The sequence below is a fragment of the Euprymna scolopes genome, chromosome 3 (genome assembly GCF_053919585.1).
Source record: "Euprymna scolopes isolate OS-2025 chromosome 3, ASM5391958v1, whole genome shotgun sequence".
Classification (NCBI taxonomy): Eukaryota; Metazoa; Mollusca; class Cephalopoda; order Sepiida; family Sepiolidae; genus Euprymna; species Euprymna scolopes.
The window spans coordinates 54,935,806-54,953,898 of record NC_136484.1 but is presented as its reverse complement, the minus strand read 5'-3'; the positions used below and the strand labels follow the sequence as shown (position 1 = coordinate 54,953,898).

Below are 18,093 nucleotides of genomic sequence, written 5' to 3'. Positions count from 1 at the left end.
TGGTCTTTTATTTTATATATATATTTTATAAGCAACGTTTTGTTTACATTAGGGTTTTTTTTTTTTTGTACGTGGATATTAGGCCAATTCAATAATGACGAGTTTCTTTCGTCTCTTTAGTTTATAAAAGCAGATTCTCGTTCTAAATAAACTTAATCATTAATTAATGTCATGTTTTTATCTACGTCTTTCACATCTTTATTTAAGAGAATTGGTAGAACTTGATAGTTGTAAAATGTTTAATGAATGCGGTTACTCCCGTAACGGAACAAAAACCAAGTTAACTAGAGTAAAAGAAGGAGGACCACCAACTCAGTTCCATCTGCCAATGGTGCGGCCTCCATCTCCTCGCACTTCCTTGCATCAGAGATCATGGACACACCACAATTAGCATGGTATTTAATTCAACATTTCTACTGAGGGTGCTTACTTACTACATCGAAAATAGGAATAAAACCGCAACTACTACTTTCGTATAATTTCGACTGTAGTAAAGTATCATTACATTCGCTTACTATATTTATTTGAGCACTTGAATGAAAAAAAAAAATATTTTTTTTGTTTTATAACTTTATTATTAATGATATCTTTCTTGCTGTTTTGGTTATTAACTTCGTATTAAAAAAAAATCCAGAATAAATAGCTGCCTTCATAAATTGCATTTAACGTGTAGCTATCTAAGCTAATAAGAGTATTTCTAGGGCAGACTATACCGTTAAAAATCGTTAAGACAATTTTGTTTTTATTTACCGGTAAATAAGTTTTCATCGTTAGGAGCATTTTTTTATTTTTTTTTATTTTTCGTGTAATTGTCAAAAAAGTTTGACGAAAACTAAGAAATTTTTGGGAGAATATTTTACTATGGGCAACAAAACCGTAAAAATGGTTACGAAATAAATCTGTAACAAATGTTACCAAAGGCATCATAAGTTGTACCTACATGGAGAAGTTTTTGGTGTTTTAACTTATTTTAAAGCGATTATTAAATTTTAAACGCAAGTAGTGCCGAGCGTTTGATGCAAAACGAAAAGAAACACGTCATCTTGTATTTTTGTCCCAATTCAGAGAACCCTTTTGGGGAGCTGGATTTTCGTCCACGTTAAAAACTGATCTTGTGTCGGACTCTGCTCTCACCAGGAATAGGGACACTGACGCCTGGATGCCATAGCAGCATGCACCAATGGTGCATTGCACCATTTAAATTCGTTATACACCAGGGTCGTTATTTAACGTGGAGAAAAGGTACAAAAATTTTAAATTATCTCGGTCGTGAAGGATTTCTCCTCCACTAAGAGAGAACAAGAAATTGAAGTGCAGCAACATCTAAATTGATTTTGGCCCGAATTTAAATGTGGTGTTATTCAAATCATGATCCAACATATAACGTGCTTTATTCGTTCTTTAAACATTTTATTTTTTTAAGCCCCTTTATATCAGTAATTGATTGATTTTGTTAACGAAATTTATTAGAACTGTTAATTTTAATAAATTGTTTCCCCTTAAGTCTTCAAAGGTAAACTAAAAAGATTGTATCCTAAAATAAACACAAGATAGCATCTTAACACAACTCTTCATCCAAACAAATTTATTAAATTAATCTATATATATTAATTAGGATTTTAATTCTAATTTAACTTTAATACATATCTAATTGTTTACTTATTCTCCGTACGTTGTCGTTCTTTATATTTTGAATTTTCCTTTCATTTACTAATAAAATATTTTAGTACTTAATCTTACACTGATGTTTTGTGCTTTTTTTTATATTCGTTTATATTGTAGATAAATTCGGTTTCACGTATTTCCCCCTTAAAATCAAATAGATACACAAAATACATTTATTTATGAAGATCGGGGATGGTTTTCAGAGGGTACATTTCTCCCTTCTCACCGCCTACATTCTTCTGGTTTACATTTTTTTAAATACAATTAATTCGTTCTTTGTTTTTATGTTTGTTTGTTTTGGTTTTTTTTTTTTAACTGTGTTATAAAATGCCTTAGATGTTTAATAAAACCAAGTAGGACATTTTACTTTTTATTTAAACCGTTATAATTACAAATCATTTTCACTTGTCGCAAATGATATTTGCCTGCAGGATACATGCTTAGACCACCAGTTAAGTTTCGCTAACTTTTTTTTCTCTAACGATATCGTCAAACCAATGTACTTTCTTTTTATAAATTATTGTCGTTTTATGATTACATTTATTTTTGTAATAAACAAAAATAAACTTTGGTTGTTTTTATTTATTGTATTCAGCACAGTAATGTGCTTTGAAGCGTATTAACAACTTTATAAAAAATAATTTACTGTCCGTCATTCGTTTAAATTATTGTTATTTATTAGCTTAGATAAATACTTTTGCAGTTTTAACAAGAGCTACAATCTCAGTGCGTCTCCATTTACGTTGAACACCTACAGAAATGCCAAAATCAATATCATATGAATGAGTCCCCTGTGGAATTTTCACAGGTCCCGCTAGTGTTTTATTATTTACTTGCCTCCCCACGAGGGCAGTTAGACACAAGGTCGGATTTTAATGTGGGGGGAAAATCTAGCTCCCTCAAAAAGAGGCACTCTGGATAGGAACAAAAATTTAAAATGTTCTCAGTCATAAAGGGTTTTTGCTTAACTGACCGAGGACAGAAAAAGCGAAGTACTACAAACCACTACATTGTCATCTTGGCCTGAAGGCTAAGATGATTATTATTATTATTATTATTATTATTATTATTATTATTATTATTATTCAAGTATCGGGTTTTTAATTTTCAAGCAATTAATTTTTATTATTCATGTTTATTTTTTGACTAGTTTTTCTCGTGGCCTTCGAATTATTTAATCATTTGATGACTATCTGTTGTCTCATCTCTCAATGGAGAAAGTATCCTGAAGCACTTTGTTATCGCTCTTTTTGAGGAACTTAGATGTTCACTTATTAAAAATCCAACTTGTGCCTAACATTATCCTCATGGGAAGGGGAGAATCAAATTTCGGTACTTCTGCAGTTTACGACCCGTACTAGTTTTTTGTTTTGTTTTTTTAATTATTTTTTAGATCGGATTTTCAAGTTAAATTCAATTTTTATGGTTTGTTTAGCTGTTAAGTGAAAGTACAGAATAGTTAACAAAGCCCCAACCCCACTCGATATTAAGAATTTTTCTTTTCTTTTTTTATGCTATTTCGACGTTTATTATATTTTAATCTGCAAAAGTACTGGTGAGCCTGAACTGAATTATCCCCCCCCCCCCAACTTTTATAGTATGTTTTAGTACGTAGTATAGTTTTCGACGTTGGGTGTTTATTCCGAAAGCCGTTCTTAACATGGGAAGGTTGGGTCTTTATACTACGCTGGGTTAGGTCGTAAAAAATATCAACTGCAGAAAACCGGTTAAAAATTATAGGAAGGTGATTCTCATTCAGGTCCGCTAAAGTACTTCATCAACAAGTTTGTTTTTTGTTTTTTTTCGTTGTCATTTTCTCCGTCGTTTATATATTTTCTATTCGTGCGTCTGCGTCACTAAGTGCGTTTAATTTGGAATGATAATCCAACAATAAAATTAAGCATTTTGTGGTCCTATAAATTCCTATTGTTTTTCGTTAGAATAAAAGTAAAACTGTTTAATCATATTTTGGTAATATGAACTATTGTATTCTAAGAACGATAATTCTTGCAGAATATTTGAAACGTTGACAACCGTAAACAAATTGAACTGATGTGACTTATTGTTTAATATTTACTTTATTGTATTTAAAAATGTTTTATTGGTTCGTATATAATGAAGATTAGTTTCTATCGTTTCAAAATGAAATAACATGACTTTGTGACACGGAAATAAATATTTAACTATTTTTATAAGTCATTTACTTTTTTCATAAAGTGTTCCTTTTATAAAAAAAAAAAAAATGAATGATATATTTTTCACTTTCTTTTACTGACAGATATTGTACTTTTTTTTTTTCTTTTTATTGTATTACTAATTTGAAACAAAAATTCTTTCAAAGGTGAATTTACGTAGTGTTGAGTTGGATTGCAAAAATACGGACACACAAAAACTGAGCCCTCATTTTGTGAACAGAAGTCTATTTCGAATCGGAATGGAATTAGTGTCACAGAACTTTTATTTCATTTTATACATTTTGAAATTCTAAAATTCAATTAAAAAAAAGGGGGGGTTATAATCATCAAAATAAGTCGTGTATTGCTCCATAAACTACTTTGCGAATTAAGCTTGTGTTATCTTAATCGGAATTCGGTGTCAAAGTTTTTAAGAAATCATTGCGATACTGTTGCTAAGATTAAGTGAAATACTATTTCTAATAACTAGCTACATTTCTATTAAATAACTTTTTGGGTGTATATGCACTATTGTGAGGTACCGTGCTATTTTTTTAAAATCGTATTTTCAAGTTTTACGATATCTTTTTTTTATTAAAATGTTAGGTGAAAGTACAGAATAATTGCAAAAACATCCTCCCCATGTTAAAAATGACGTTGTAAATAATGTTATTTCATCACGGTATCATAAGTGCTGAATCGAGTTCAGAAAAAAATGAATAAAATAGAGCAAATAGTTTACTCCTGTCCAAAAAAGCCAAGGATACGAAATTAAAAATAAAACTGGTTTTTCGTTGATGTTTATATTTCAATGAAAGTTGCGGGGGGGGGGGGGTCACACAGATCCCTTAATTTATTTCTGTATCGAAATGACGGAAGAGATAAAAACAAAAGTCACCGTTTTTGAAACGCGAAGGGAAGAAAAAAAAAAACTTTTAAAAAATCTTTAGTTTCAATTTCATTACTATACGGAAATAATGTGCTGAAGAAATAAACTTGAAAATTCTTTCAACTCGATTATAATCTACACAATATTTAAAATTGCACGCTGTTTCTGTTGGTTTCAAACTTTTCTCAATAATAAAACCATGTTGTACTTTTTATTAATGAACCATGTTCATTCAAACCAAAAGACGCTATTTCAGTTGAAGTTTCAAAATTACATTCCATAATATAAACAGTTAATTTAATATCGATTCGTTTTAACTTTAATTGAATACAAGGAAGGACGATGGATCCAAATTCAAAACGTGGTATAAATAAATAAATGTATACAAAAAATACGTTCGTCTCTTACCGATATTCTTTTTGTATTTTAAGAAATTTATTTAATTTTCAAATAAATTCAGTAATTTTAAAGAATTGTGACGCTGAACCACAATTGAAAGTCTACAATTTTTTTCTTTTTCCAATATAAATGTTTATAGATGATTTTTAAAAAAATTATTTTTCGCTTCTCAACAATCAACTAAGTTGTAAAACTATTATTCTAAATGAAATAACATTTTTAGTTACCTTTTTTAAAAAAGCTTTTTTTTTTTCGAAGACTCGAAGACATGAAGAATAACTTTTTGGTTTCTGTATTTATCAAATGAATAGTTGATGCCGTAAGAGTGGATCGTTTTTTTTTTTTTATCAAAGTTAAAGTTTTATTACAATTAATTTCGGTTTTGTTATTGTTTATTTTTTGTAGTACTTAATTTTTCTCTTTCTCTTTTTTTTTAGGGTAAAGCCGATGGCAATTTATTCGCTCTGTGGGTGCGATGCCACCTACAGAAGCAACTGTTTAGTGTTGGGTGTTTCGTCCAGTTGCATTGTGGAAAAGTGCTTTTTGTCGGATTATTACTTCTTTGCTTATGTTGTTTCGGCCTTAAGACGGGCGCGTTGGAAACCAACGTGGAACAACTCTGGGTAGAACGTAAGTTTATCCTTTTTATTATTTATATTATATATTTATTTTTTTATCATAATATACGACAAAATAAAAGGTATTTTTTTTTAAGCATGAAAAATAAAATCTTTCCCGTTTCTTAATTTTAAATAAAACCTTTCCTTTAACCGTATGGAAAAAAAATCGCTTAAATATTTTTGACTTTTTAATTATATTGTACGACGATATGGCTTATGGCAGAAAACGCGCATACACACAGATACACAAAAAAAAAAAAAGGAAGTAGGACCCGCCATTTTGTTGGTTGGCCCATGACCCAGAAATGCGTGATTCAATGTAGAGTCGTGTGTGGTCTGCTATTCTTCTACTTCTTTGGGACCCATCCACTCCTCTCCTCCGCCAAACACTTTCTTCCTCTTCTTCTGCTTGGCACACACACACACGGAAAGAAAGTAGTGGTAGCAGCAACAACTGAAAGAAAGAAAAAAAAAATTTCTTTCATAAATTTATTTCGCTATCATACAAAGTTTTTCTCGACTTTAAAAAGTAACTTTTCTCTTTATACGAAAATTATTTGATAAACTCAAACATTCTAGGTAAACATCTTGCGGTTAAAGTACGAACAAAATTGTGTCTTTGCAGGGGAAAATGTATTTTATTTTTGGTGGGCGTAAAAAAAAATTTTTTTTTTAAGTATTTCGAATAAGTCTCATTTCTAGTTTCAAATTAAAAATCGATTGTTAAATCCTTTTAAAGGGTTATTTCCAACAAATAATATTCTTCTCCCCATCGAAATTTGATATTAGATTGAGTCAGTTTAACGTGAAAGAATCTAGCTTTCTTGGAAAGGGGTCACTTTGGGTGCTTTCAAAAATTGCCGTGATTAGCCAATCTGCAAAAAACTAATCCCCGAAAAGGAAATAATTCCTGGAAGGATGGCTTTTTGAGATCAAACAGAACACAACCACACTCTGATCCAAGTTCAAAGACCTAGAAAATAAGAGTATTTTAAAACTTTTGATTATATGGGCAAGGGAGGGGGGGGGAATACTAAGGATCTGTGAGTTATTATCTTTTAATATATATATTAAATTTTAAAACTGCTTTCTACATCGAATGAATATCTAAAATCCATGAATCATTATACTCTGAAAATTATAAATTCTACTAGCTAGTAAAAATGAATTTGAAATTCACATTTTCCTCTCCATGGCATTGATTGATTTTCAATTAAACACTGGGCACTGGCTTTAGAACCAATCAAAAATACTTGCACAATACATACTCGCTTAAAGAACTGAGAGGCTGACAATAATGAAATAGCAACGTCTTATGTACGACATGAAAAAGAAACTAGAATCTTAGGAAGATCTCCATCATTCCAGTAATTATAGGAGCAACTGGACTCATGAAAAATAATTTAAAAATTTATCTGACAAATATACCCGGTGAACCAATTGCAAGAGAGATATAAACAGCACATAAGGAGGCAGTTAGAATATTAAAAAGATCTCACGGTTGGAATTTCTGAGATTGCAGGTGAATCTCTGGCATCCAATGAAATGCCCCATTCCCAGCTAAAAACAAAATAAGAAAATTGAAAAAAAAAAAAGAAAAATTGTAGATTTAGTTCATGGTTTAATTAGTATATTTAGGCAGCATTTTTGTTTTATACATGTTTCTTTGATCAGCAGAGATAATTCCTGTTTGTTTCTCTTGCGGTCGATTTTTTTTTTTTTTTTTAGCCCCCATTTGGTGGGTCAATGTTAGAATGTTCTGTTCGAGTATAAAAAGAAATTTGCCAGAGTCGACAAACATTTTCAACTTCCATGAGTTGTCTTCAGTGATAAATTAGAAATTTCATTTGTTGAATTTATTGAAAACTTGATTAAAATTGTTAAAATTATTAATTTAATTATTATTAATTAATTAGTGTAAATATTCTAAACTTAAATAATATAAATCAATTCTGTCGATATAAAAAAGTTATTCATCTTAGGGATTTTCCAACCTCATTCATAGGATTTCATGACCTGATTTTAAAAGTTCAGTGAGATTTGATCCACCTGACGTCGATGTGTACTTTTACTGATTGAATAAAAATCTGATGTTCCATTCAACGCAATCAAATGAATAAAACTGACAACCGCATCAACTTCCAAATGTAATGTCATCCATTATGCAATGGTATTTTAAATTTCAATATTTCATTTAAATAATCCGCTTTGCAAAGACTTAGTTATTGCTCGTTCTTAAGTTGAGCATCTACAGTGTTGTGCCATGAGACCCTTTTCTCTCTGGACTAGATGATCTGCTTGGATTAGATCTGTCTACTCGCCAGAATATGACAGTTGCTTCAGTTGCCTACAGATTATTTCATAGTTCTTGCCCCATCGTAATGCTTAAATACTGCCTTGTGCTGCTGCTGCAGCTGAACAGACTAAACCTGCGATGATATACATTCTGCATAATCACAATGTTTGCTCAGATGTACAGGCGATCTTCTTTAGCATTGTGTTCTCCAGTTCTGAACGTGCTGCCTCAGAATTGTGTGAATGGACATGTATTACTGTCATATTTTTGGAGTTCTGTATTGGCTAACTATCATGATATTCCTAAGTTTAATGCATTCTCTAATTAGCTTAGTAACCTTTGTCTATTGCTAGCAGTTTTGTGACCATGACTTAATGGGGGGGGGGCTCTAGGATTTTGATCAATTAAGCTCCAACCCCTGTTCCATTGCCATAATGTTGCATCCCTGTGTTTGTTTTACAAGTATTTTAATGAAATTGTATGCTGATGAGCTCGTTACCCTTGTGCCTCCTTGACATACATATCCCGACAAAGGCACTTCACTGTTGCCAGAAAACTCTCTACTCTAATATTTTCTTCTTTCGAACAGTTAGACTTTGGAATGCCCTTCCTGCTACCTGCTTCCCTAATTGTACTGATATGCAGAAGTTTAAATGCAACATAAACCTACATCTTGTTAATCTTTCCTAGGCATGATCCAAAATAGTAACCCCTTATGTCCAAGTGCTGATATGCCTTGTTAGAAGTGAACGTGAGTAAAAAAAAAAAAAAAAAAAAATCTGATATCCAATCTTTAGATATTTTCCTAGTAAGACATTCACAGCGAGAATCTGTTATGTTACCACAATAAAAAAAAAAAAAAACTTTCCTTTCTTCCGACAGATGGAATTGCCACAAACAGCTATTCTTAAAGTCTTCCCATTTCTGGAACACATAGCCACAGGACTGCTCCCCTGAAGATTACAACAGGGTCGACTTCAAATCTAGTATCGATAGATTCGTCCTGAACTCTTTCCACCAGCATTTTAATTTGGTCCATTTCATGAATCATTCTTGGTTCTCTGATAAGGATCTTTGTCTCCCAACTGACAATCATTTCATCAACCTTGGTCCTCGGATTGCTTTTGGCCTTGATAAGTGTCGATTTCATGAGTTTAAAAAGCAAATCATTTTTTTTGCTAGCAGTAATTTTATTTACCAAACTTGCGATTCTGTACGTTCATGTATGTAAAATCACACCTTTGTTTGCTTAGATATACTGCCAATCTCTTTTTGCATTGTGTGCTGCACTGCTGCAGTCCTGATCATGCTGCCTCAGAACTATGTGAATGAACGTGTATAACTATCGCACTTTTGCTGTATTGTCTAACTATCGTGCATTAGCTAGGTGGCCTATGTCTATTGCTAGCGGTTTTTATGATCATGGCTTAATAAAGAAAAAAAAAATATTTTCCTTTTTTAAAGCAAAATTTAAAAAATTTTAAAATGCATTTGTTAAAATGTGCTTTTAAAATCCAACAGAATAAGTGTACGTACAATAATATAAAGACGCGTTCCTAAAATATTTAAACTTTGTTAATCAGCAACAATATTATCTGGATAGAAACACTTAAGTTAATGTAACTCTTCAATGGAAAAAGAACAACTTTAGTAGGTTCACTATCTGTATTTAGCATTAAGAAGTTTGAAAGTAATTTTAATACTTGAGGGAATACTATAGAATGTTATTTGAATATATATACTAATTTATATACATCCCATATTTTATACAGAAAACCCGTGTACAGTACACCTGTAGAACTATACAAGCAAATGTATTGATCTCTGTGTGTTTCTATGTATAGGCTGCACTGCAGCACTGCAGCTTGGCTGCAGTGATTTTGTTTTAAACAGTAAGAATAAAGTATAGATGGGTAAAATAGGAAGACGTCCCTAGAGACCAAATTAATAAATTATCGTCAAAGAACTAAAGCTATTCAAGCAGAAAATTTCCTAACATAAAGAGACTTCTAGAGAAGAGGTGAGATTTTGATGCTATTTTAGGAGGAGGAGAAGTGGTGGGGAGTCAGAGGTATTCTTGTTGAAAGTAAAAGTGTGATAAGTTAATAGGAACACATTCTGCAAAAATACTTGTAAAACAAGCAAAGAAGATGCTTGCAATGCAACCAGGGCTCGTCCATTATCCGATTTATTGTGCAGAAATCAAAATAATTATAGTGGGTAATGAACATGAAGTTTAATTACAAAATAAAAGGGATGAATATCATCATATGTCTCTATATCTCTACGATTACATAAAATTATATGAAAGGAACTCTGTGAGTTCGGAAATGGTTGGGCCGATTTTTTTTTTTTTTTTTTTTTTTTTTTTTCATATGAAGGTACTTGATGTGTCTAGAAGTGTTCTTACATAGGTTTTGTATCAGAGTGCATCTGATAAGTATCAATAAGCAAAAAATCCTATTAAAGAAGTACGTCCGATTTTGACCAAAGTTAACACTTTTATACAACCTAACATCACAACCCGGTGAACCAAGTGCAAGTGAAATACAAACGATTGCACTGAAAGGGACGGCTAGAATCCTGAAAAGATCTCTTGGTTGGACTCACTAAAATAGGGGTAAATGTCAGACATCTGGTTGGATGTCCCATCCCCTAGAAGAAAAAGTTTAAGAAAAATGAAAAAAAAAAAGGTCCAGCCTATAAAATCAACTGGAGAAGCTTTTCTAAGACAGGTGTGTTCTTTCTTTTTAGAGCTCTATTAAACCATGATACTTGATTTTCGTACATTTAATTTTAATTCAAGAAATCATGTAAAAATACTTTCATAAAATTAACAGTTGGTTCTTTGATAAGACAGGGGCGCATTTGAAATGAATGCTTCTGTTTAGAACACAATTGAACTATAATACTTGTCTTGCATTTTAAACTTTAAATGAAACCATTATTTACAGATGATTTTATAAAATCAACAGTAGATTCTGTACAGTGCAGTGTAAACTACAATGTATTGTGGACTAAGTTACTGTAGGAAGGCCTGCAAAGCTTTCTTCTGGTACACTGGATGGGGGTAGGGTTCCTAACTAGGACAGGAAATCGATTTGATTTAAAAAAAAAAATTAAAAAAAAGATTTCATCGATTTCGATGACAAATGTATTAGAGGATGGAACATTTGTTGATCCTCAATCAATCCCAGACAATGTCGGATCTGCCGGCTAATATATATATTTGAGAGATAGGCAGATGCTTGGATGCATCTAAAGGTGTGAAAATTTTTATTTATAAAAGAAAAATGCATGTTTGGGGGAATTAACATTAAGATAATTTTCTGCCTTGGGATTTCTTTCCTGCTCCCCGTTTCCCTGGCCATAACAACATACAAAAAAAATTTAAATCTAATGTGAATAATTATCTTGCTGTGCAACTTTTGTACCAGTTTGCCCCTATAAATCTGTCCCCTATCACAGTAGCATCTTATGCTTGAGTAGCAATGTCTTTTTTTTTTTTTTAATTCTAATTGTTTTAAAGTAAGACTTTCAATGGATCCATTTTAGTGGATAATGTATAGCACTACAGAAATGAACATGAAGTTTAATTACACCATAAAAGAGCTAAATAACACACACACATATATATATATATTATTACTATAATAATTTTTACATACCTACAGACACTAGTGTTTCATCCTTTTGGGAATCATCAGTGCAGGGTGTCATGATTACAGCTGGCCAGAAGATTCAAACTTGGCCATGAAGCCATCTCTGACGCTATTAGCAAGGAACAAAAGATTTATTTAATTTATTTTTGATTATGACCAATATCAGCTGTGTTTAAAAACTGAAGTAAGTTTTCATTTAATCTACAAGTTATTTCCCCTTTAAGTTATGAGATATTATTTCCCTGTTTGAATTTTATAGATGAAGATGACTGTTTTATGCTTCCAAAAATCCAAAATATGGTCAACTTTCAGGAAAATCGTAACAATTTAGGATATTTGGTTTATCTTAAATAGTATGTGATTAAGCTCTCTTGCCCAGCAATCTTTTTTACCTGGCAACGCCGGGTATGTACAGCTAGTGTGTGTGTGTGTGTATATATATATATATATATATTAGTATGTGTGTGTGCATTTTGCAACTTGTAAAATTAAATTCAGAAAGTTTTAAAGTAAGACTTTTAATGGACACATTTATTCAAAACGGATATGAATTAATTGCAACTTAATGAATGCTTGGGGGTTCTTTAAGGCATGTACTTAGTTTTATTGCTATACAAGTTTGAATAATATTCTTTTGATAATGTAAGTTAATTACTAATATTATTTTGCGTCTTGGATTACAGACTTGACAAAAAGGATTATAATTCTCTTGAACATTCCATCTTTGTTCTCTCATGGCATTGCAGGTTGTAAAAGCTAATCTTTTTGTTGTGGGCAAATGTTCATGTTGGCTTGTCAGTTGAATGAGCTGCAAGATTGCACGACTTGTTCAGTGACATACTTTCCATTCCCATGAGCCTTTGCTTGCCGCCATCTTGCCTACACGTGTGAATTAGCCCACTTATATGCAGGCCGTGTAAAAAGTCGATGACTGAATGTCTAATTTGTCGTTGCCAAGTGTCATGCAGAGCCGTGTGAAGCATTTTGAGGGAAACCCAGGGGAATTAACAAATCCTTTGTGGGTGTGTATTATTCTCAGGGTCAGGTCTGTTTTTACAATAGACAAATCAATAAACACATGGCTTGATGTTCTTTCTTTTTTTTTCTTTTTTGCTGGAAATGTCAAAAAACATGGCGCTTGACGTATTCATTAAATTATACCTCATTGGTCTGCTGACAGCCACGTCAACACCATGTGTAATATCATTCACTCGCATTTTTAAAAAAATCTTCAGTTAGTCTAGAATGTTCAGAAATTTGCAGTACCGAATTGGTGAAGTGCTTTTCAGGATTAGTCTGCTAGAATCCATATACGGCATAATCACATTGACACTCCAGTTCGCATTAAATCACCAGAGCTAAGCAACGTTGATGCTGGCTGGTATCAGATGCGTGGCCATTTGAGAATACAGCCTGTGTATATTGGAGGATGTCAACACTTCTGGTCACGCTTGCTTCCCATCTGGCCTCAAGTTTTCTTGACCCTGTTCTCCTCCTGGATCAGGCTGGTTGGGATAAAAGTAGGAGGATGGTCTTTGTACAAAGCAGCTTCACTTCAAACAAACTCCCAGCTTGTGTCGTTCATCATCCCTAAGATGATCAGATGGTTTTCATCATTCCGGTGGACGGACAGAAGAATCCAGCAAACATACTGATGTAACGGTGTTGCATAGTCTCTTGGATAAGAATCAAAAGATAATTGAAGACATGTTTATTTATTGGCCGTATTTCACATATATACGCACACACCTGTATATACAGGGTGTTGCAGCAAAATCTGACATTCGACCAAAAAAGGAAGTGAAATAAACAATAGAAACAAAAGATGCGTGTGCAGAAACTCAACAGTTTATTTAACAACAGTTACATATTTTTCAATGCTACCACCATCTCAAGGCAGGCGCAAAATAAGTCGCATGCTTTGGTAACATGTTGTTTATAAACCCAAACACCTCCACGAAGGCAGCTTTTAAGGAGTCTGCCATGTTGTGGATGTATTTTTAGTTTTGGCTTTGATCACATTCTAGAAGAAATAGTCAAGGGGCTTTGAAGTCTGGGTAGGAGGGTAGCCACAAGTCTCGCGACTAGTGGTCAGAAACATTGTTGAACAGTTACACAATGTCGCCTTAACCTGATCTTCCTTGCCACGGGGGTATATAGTGAAACTTGTGGTAATAGAAGACACCAATGTCCTTGATTGTGTGGTTCCTTGATTTTCACCACTTGAAAGATCACCACTTATCAAGGCACGGAAGTCACTCTAAGGTAAGGGTTAAGTGTTAGGTAGATGGTGAGTTAACAAGATCAATTATGGTGGAAATAGTGTAGAACTAGCTTATCTAAGAGGACGCCTCAGTGGTAGTCAGCTAGGAAGCAGACATAGTATTGTGTTCCACAGGCGGACAGTTCTAAAAAAGAAACTCGAGGTGATCTTGGTTAATCTCTGGCTTTGGATTTTGCTGCAACTCCCTATGCATAGGAGTAAAAGCTGGGTTACTGGCACCTTAAAATAAGTTTGCTTTGAACTGACAGTTTGTCACTCTTGACTGATCGCCTGTCTAAAAGGATCATTTTGATTTCAAAATTGGTTAGAGTGGAGGATAGAGCTCTTCAACTAGGTCTGACAACCTATCTATGAAAAAGAAATTTTGTTGTAAAAGCTGTAGCGAATGTGATTACCAATCTTTTCGTGTGCATGTCACTCGGATTACTATCTCTACTACTATATAAAAGGAACTTTGTCTGTGTGTGTTCATTCCCTATGGACTCTAAAACAGCTAGGCCGATTTTTATGAAATTTCACACGAGGATACTTTGTGGCTGGCAGTTTTCTTAGATAATTTTTTGTTTAATCAGAATATCTTCAATAAGTATTAATAGAAATAATCCAGTGAAAGAAGAAACAGGCGCGTTTGACCAAAGTTAGCACTTTACATAGCCTAAGTTTTATTACCACACAAGCTGAAAGGCTTGACTTATAAAATCAATGGTTCTTTGATATGACAGGAGTGCGTTCAAAATGAATGTTTCTGTTTAGAGCACAACTAAAGCATGATACTTGACTTTTGCATTTTAAATTTTAATTCAAGGCATAATATATAAAAAAATCTTATAAAATCAACAGTAGATTCTCTACAGTGTAATGTAGACTACAATGTGTTGTGAACTAAGTCATTGCGAGAGGCATGTGAGCTTCCTCCTGGTACACTACAATGGTCCCCACTCCCCAACTAAAGCAGTTAATCGATTTGATTGAAAAATGGGTGATTTCACGAATTCCAATGACAATAGAATTATTGGAAGTGTAAAACATTTGTTGATCATCATTCAATCCCGGGCAACGTCGTGTCACTCTGCTAGCATTATACTAGATGTGAGTTTATCAATGTCCCTTTCTCATACACATCCACAAACACTATAGCTTTTTTTTTCTATCTATAACACAAAATACATACTAAAATATACATTAATGCTGGGATGGAGTTATGGAGTTGTTTGAAAAAAATTCTATTTTAATTGTTCTAATAAGTTATGATTTATAATCAATTGGACAAGTCACTCATTTCTCCTTTGTGTATTTCTCTTGCTTATCTCGCTGTTTTCAACCACTGATGTAAGCATTTGGAGAAAGAAGTGACTTCTTTTTTTAGTGTTGGTATCTAATTTACATACACTACAAAAATGCATGTAAATTAGATTGCCGAATAAGTTTCTTTACTTTTATATAATTAAAATATCATTTGTTATATCTTATCCTCTCTATTTTTCATACTTTCTTTGATGTTGCTCTTGATATTGGATATGGCACACACGAGTCGAGTCAGGAATAGAATATTTAATATAAAGTTAGAAGTCTACATTAATTATGGGTATTATCCCCTCTGAAGAGAGGGTGGGAGTCTTAGAGTACCCCCCCCCCCAATTTGATCAGGTAATTTGTATAGAGAATTGTTATGGATCATGAACGCCAACTGGTCACACTCTGTGTCACATTGAGCCCTCGTGTGAGGCAGGTACAATTCTATCAAGATGGAAGTTTTTATTTATAAGGGACTTTTGCCGTCAACACCGAGTCGAGTTGTTCCCCTTGCATCAAATCATCTACTTAAAGTTCATTTATTTTAGTGCTCTTTAAAGATCGAATTTTAAAACAAGAAGCATAAAAAAGTACACATTTAACAATATTTTAAGTTTCTAATCCACATAAAAAAAATTTTGAAATGTTCACTTTTAGATTTTTGTTGTTTTTTCCAATTAAATACGGTTTCTGAATACTTGTTGACATTTATTTTTACTTAATAAACACATACTTTGGATGTCTATTTTTAAGTTTTCGGGGTATACGGGTGGGGATACTTTAATTAAAATAATTCATTTGCTCTCTTGTTAAGCGACTAGCGTTTCCATTTAAATTCACTGAAATTCAGAAATTGGGAAAGGCATGTCTGCTACTACACCTACTTTAGAATTGTTGAATAAAAAAAAAAAGGTGAACCAGCTTTTCATGTGTATATTCTGACATTAAGGTAAAAAAAAAAGAATATATGCAGAATGAATTAGAAGATGGGGGGGGTAATAAAACTTCGTTTACTTTTTTACTTTATTCATATTGAAATGTTTTTTCAAACCCTTTTCTTTTTTATCTGGAGAAAGTATCAGCTTCAGCAAAACACAATGTTTTTATCTCATCATAATTAATGTCAAATATTCCCCCCCCCCCGCCTTTTCTTATGCATGCAGTAAGAGTACTCAGCATTGCCTGGTTGTTGATTTTGTCCGAACTTTTCATTTTTATATATATATATATATATATATATAGCTGAAAGAAACTGAATTTTTCTTTTTAACTCTAAATTAGTGACATACACATGGTTTGAACTTCATAACATGGTGTTTTAAGTGAGGTTCAGATATCTTAAGGAGGTCATATAGAGATTTGGGAATATTTCCATTATTTTCTTTGGAATATTTTCCATATGAATATGCTTTTAATTTTTATGTAAATTCTCAAACCTTTGTTTCTATAGAAAAAACACACGCACGCACAGCTTGATTAAAATGAATGCTTTTAAAAAATTTTAAATGAAGACACATGTTTGTGGAGAGATATGATCGATGTTAATGCAAGTCTTAAAAATAAACTTAGATCTGATAAGCTAAGAGGAAGATAAGGTCCGGACAGTATAGAGATTCATTGAACTACTGTTCTCATCTTGAGTGTCAGTTTCACGTTTCGGTCGATATAACCTCCGACCTTCTTCAGGTGTATTTTGTTGAAGTCTGGAATGTTTCTGGCGAACTCAGAATTTTGAACGTAACCCTTTATTTACTTCACGGGGGTAGCACGCTCTCGTTCCATCAGCCATGACTGGATACAGGTCCTAAGTAATTTGCAATTGTATTTTTTCGGTTGCTCACACTAAGAATTGAACCTTCAACCTTCAGGAAAATATCACTTTCATAATTGATTTTTCCAACTACTCTAGCCACTATGCCACAGATCCTTACATTACATTGACTGAAACATGAAAATGACGCAGTAGTCTGATGAATTCAAATAATAGAAATAACCAAACCCTCATCTCAAAAATTCAGAAAAGTATTCAGAGATGTGTGTAGATCAGGAGACTTTGTTTGTAAGGTTACATTAAAAGAATGGATGTATTTCTGGGTTAGATGTAGAACAGTTAAGGTCGCATGGAAAGGCCAGGGAAAACATGAGAGGAAGTGATAAGGATGGCTTTGGGAGAAGAGGTATATACAAGGACTGACTTTAGATAGGTAGTTTGGAAATCAGTTTCTAGAAGCTGCTCTATACATGTCTGCATGTAAAATAAAGATTAAATCGATGATGACGATGGTTGGACGATAGAACAAATTTTCTACATAAAATAATGAACAATTTGTGTTCAGCTATAGAACAAACACTGACTAAAACTAGAATTTTTTTTTTTCTCTAACCTTCTTCAATATAATACACTAATTATGATTTTAAGTATAATCGGAAATACTTTACTTATAAGTGTTTCTTTTGCATTAATTTTTTTTATTATTATTCTTTGGACTACTGTCCACCATCTTGAGTGTTATCTTCACATTTCAGTCGATGTAATCTCTGACCTTCACATGTATCTTATTTTAAAACTTAGGATTCTGCATGAAATTTCAAAGAGAAAACTTTATTCAATCCAAAAAGGTCCTAAATAATTTGCAATTGAATTTTTTGAGTGTTGCCCGCACTAAAGATTGAACCTTCAACCCCCAGAAAAATGTAACTTTACAACTGAATTTTACTAAGAACTTTATCCACTACGTTATGGTTCCTTGCAGCATGTTACCCTCATAGATTAAATAAGATTCCGTTGGAAATTCTGTGCAGATTCTCAAG

The 18,093-nt window shown here is 32.8% G+C and overlaps 1 protein-coding gene across 1 annotated transcript in view; it reads left to right on the top strand.

The window, feature by feature from the left end:
- The window catches only part of LOC145255534 (protein patched homolog 1-like), a 114,602-nt gene that overhangs the window by 2,313 nt on the left and 94,196 nt on the right, over nucleotides 1-18,093 (top strand). Inside the window, exon 2 of the mRNA XM_080113993.1 lies at nucleotides 5,565-5,757. Coding sequence (XP_079970119.1) covers nucleotides 5,565-5,757 — 193 coding nt within the window. The remainder of the gene's footprint in view (nucleotides 1-5,564; nucleotides 5,758-18,093) is intronic.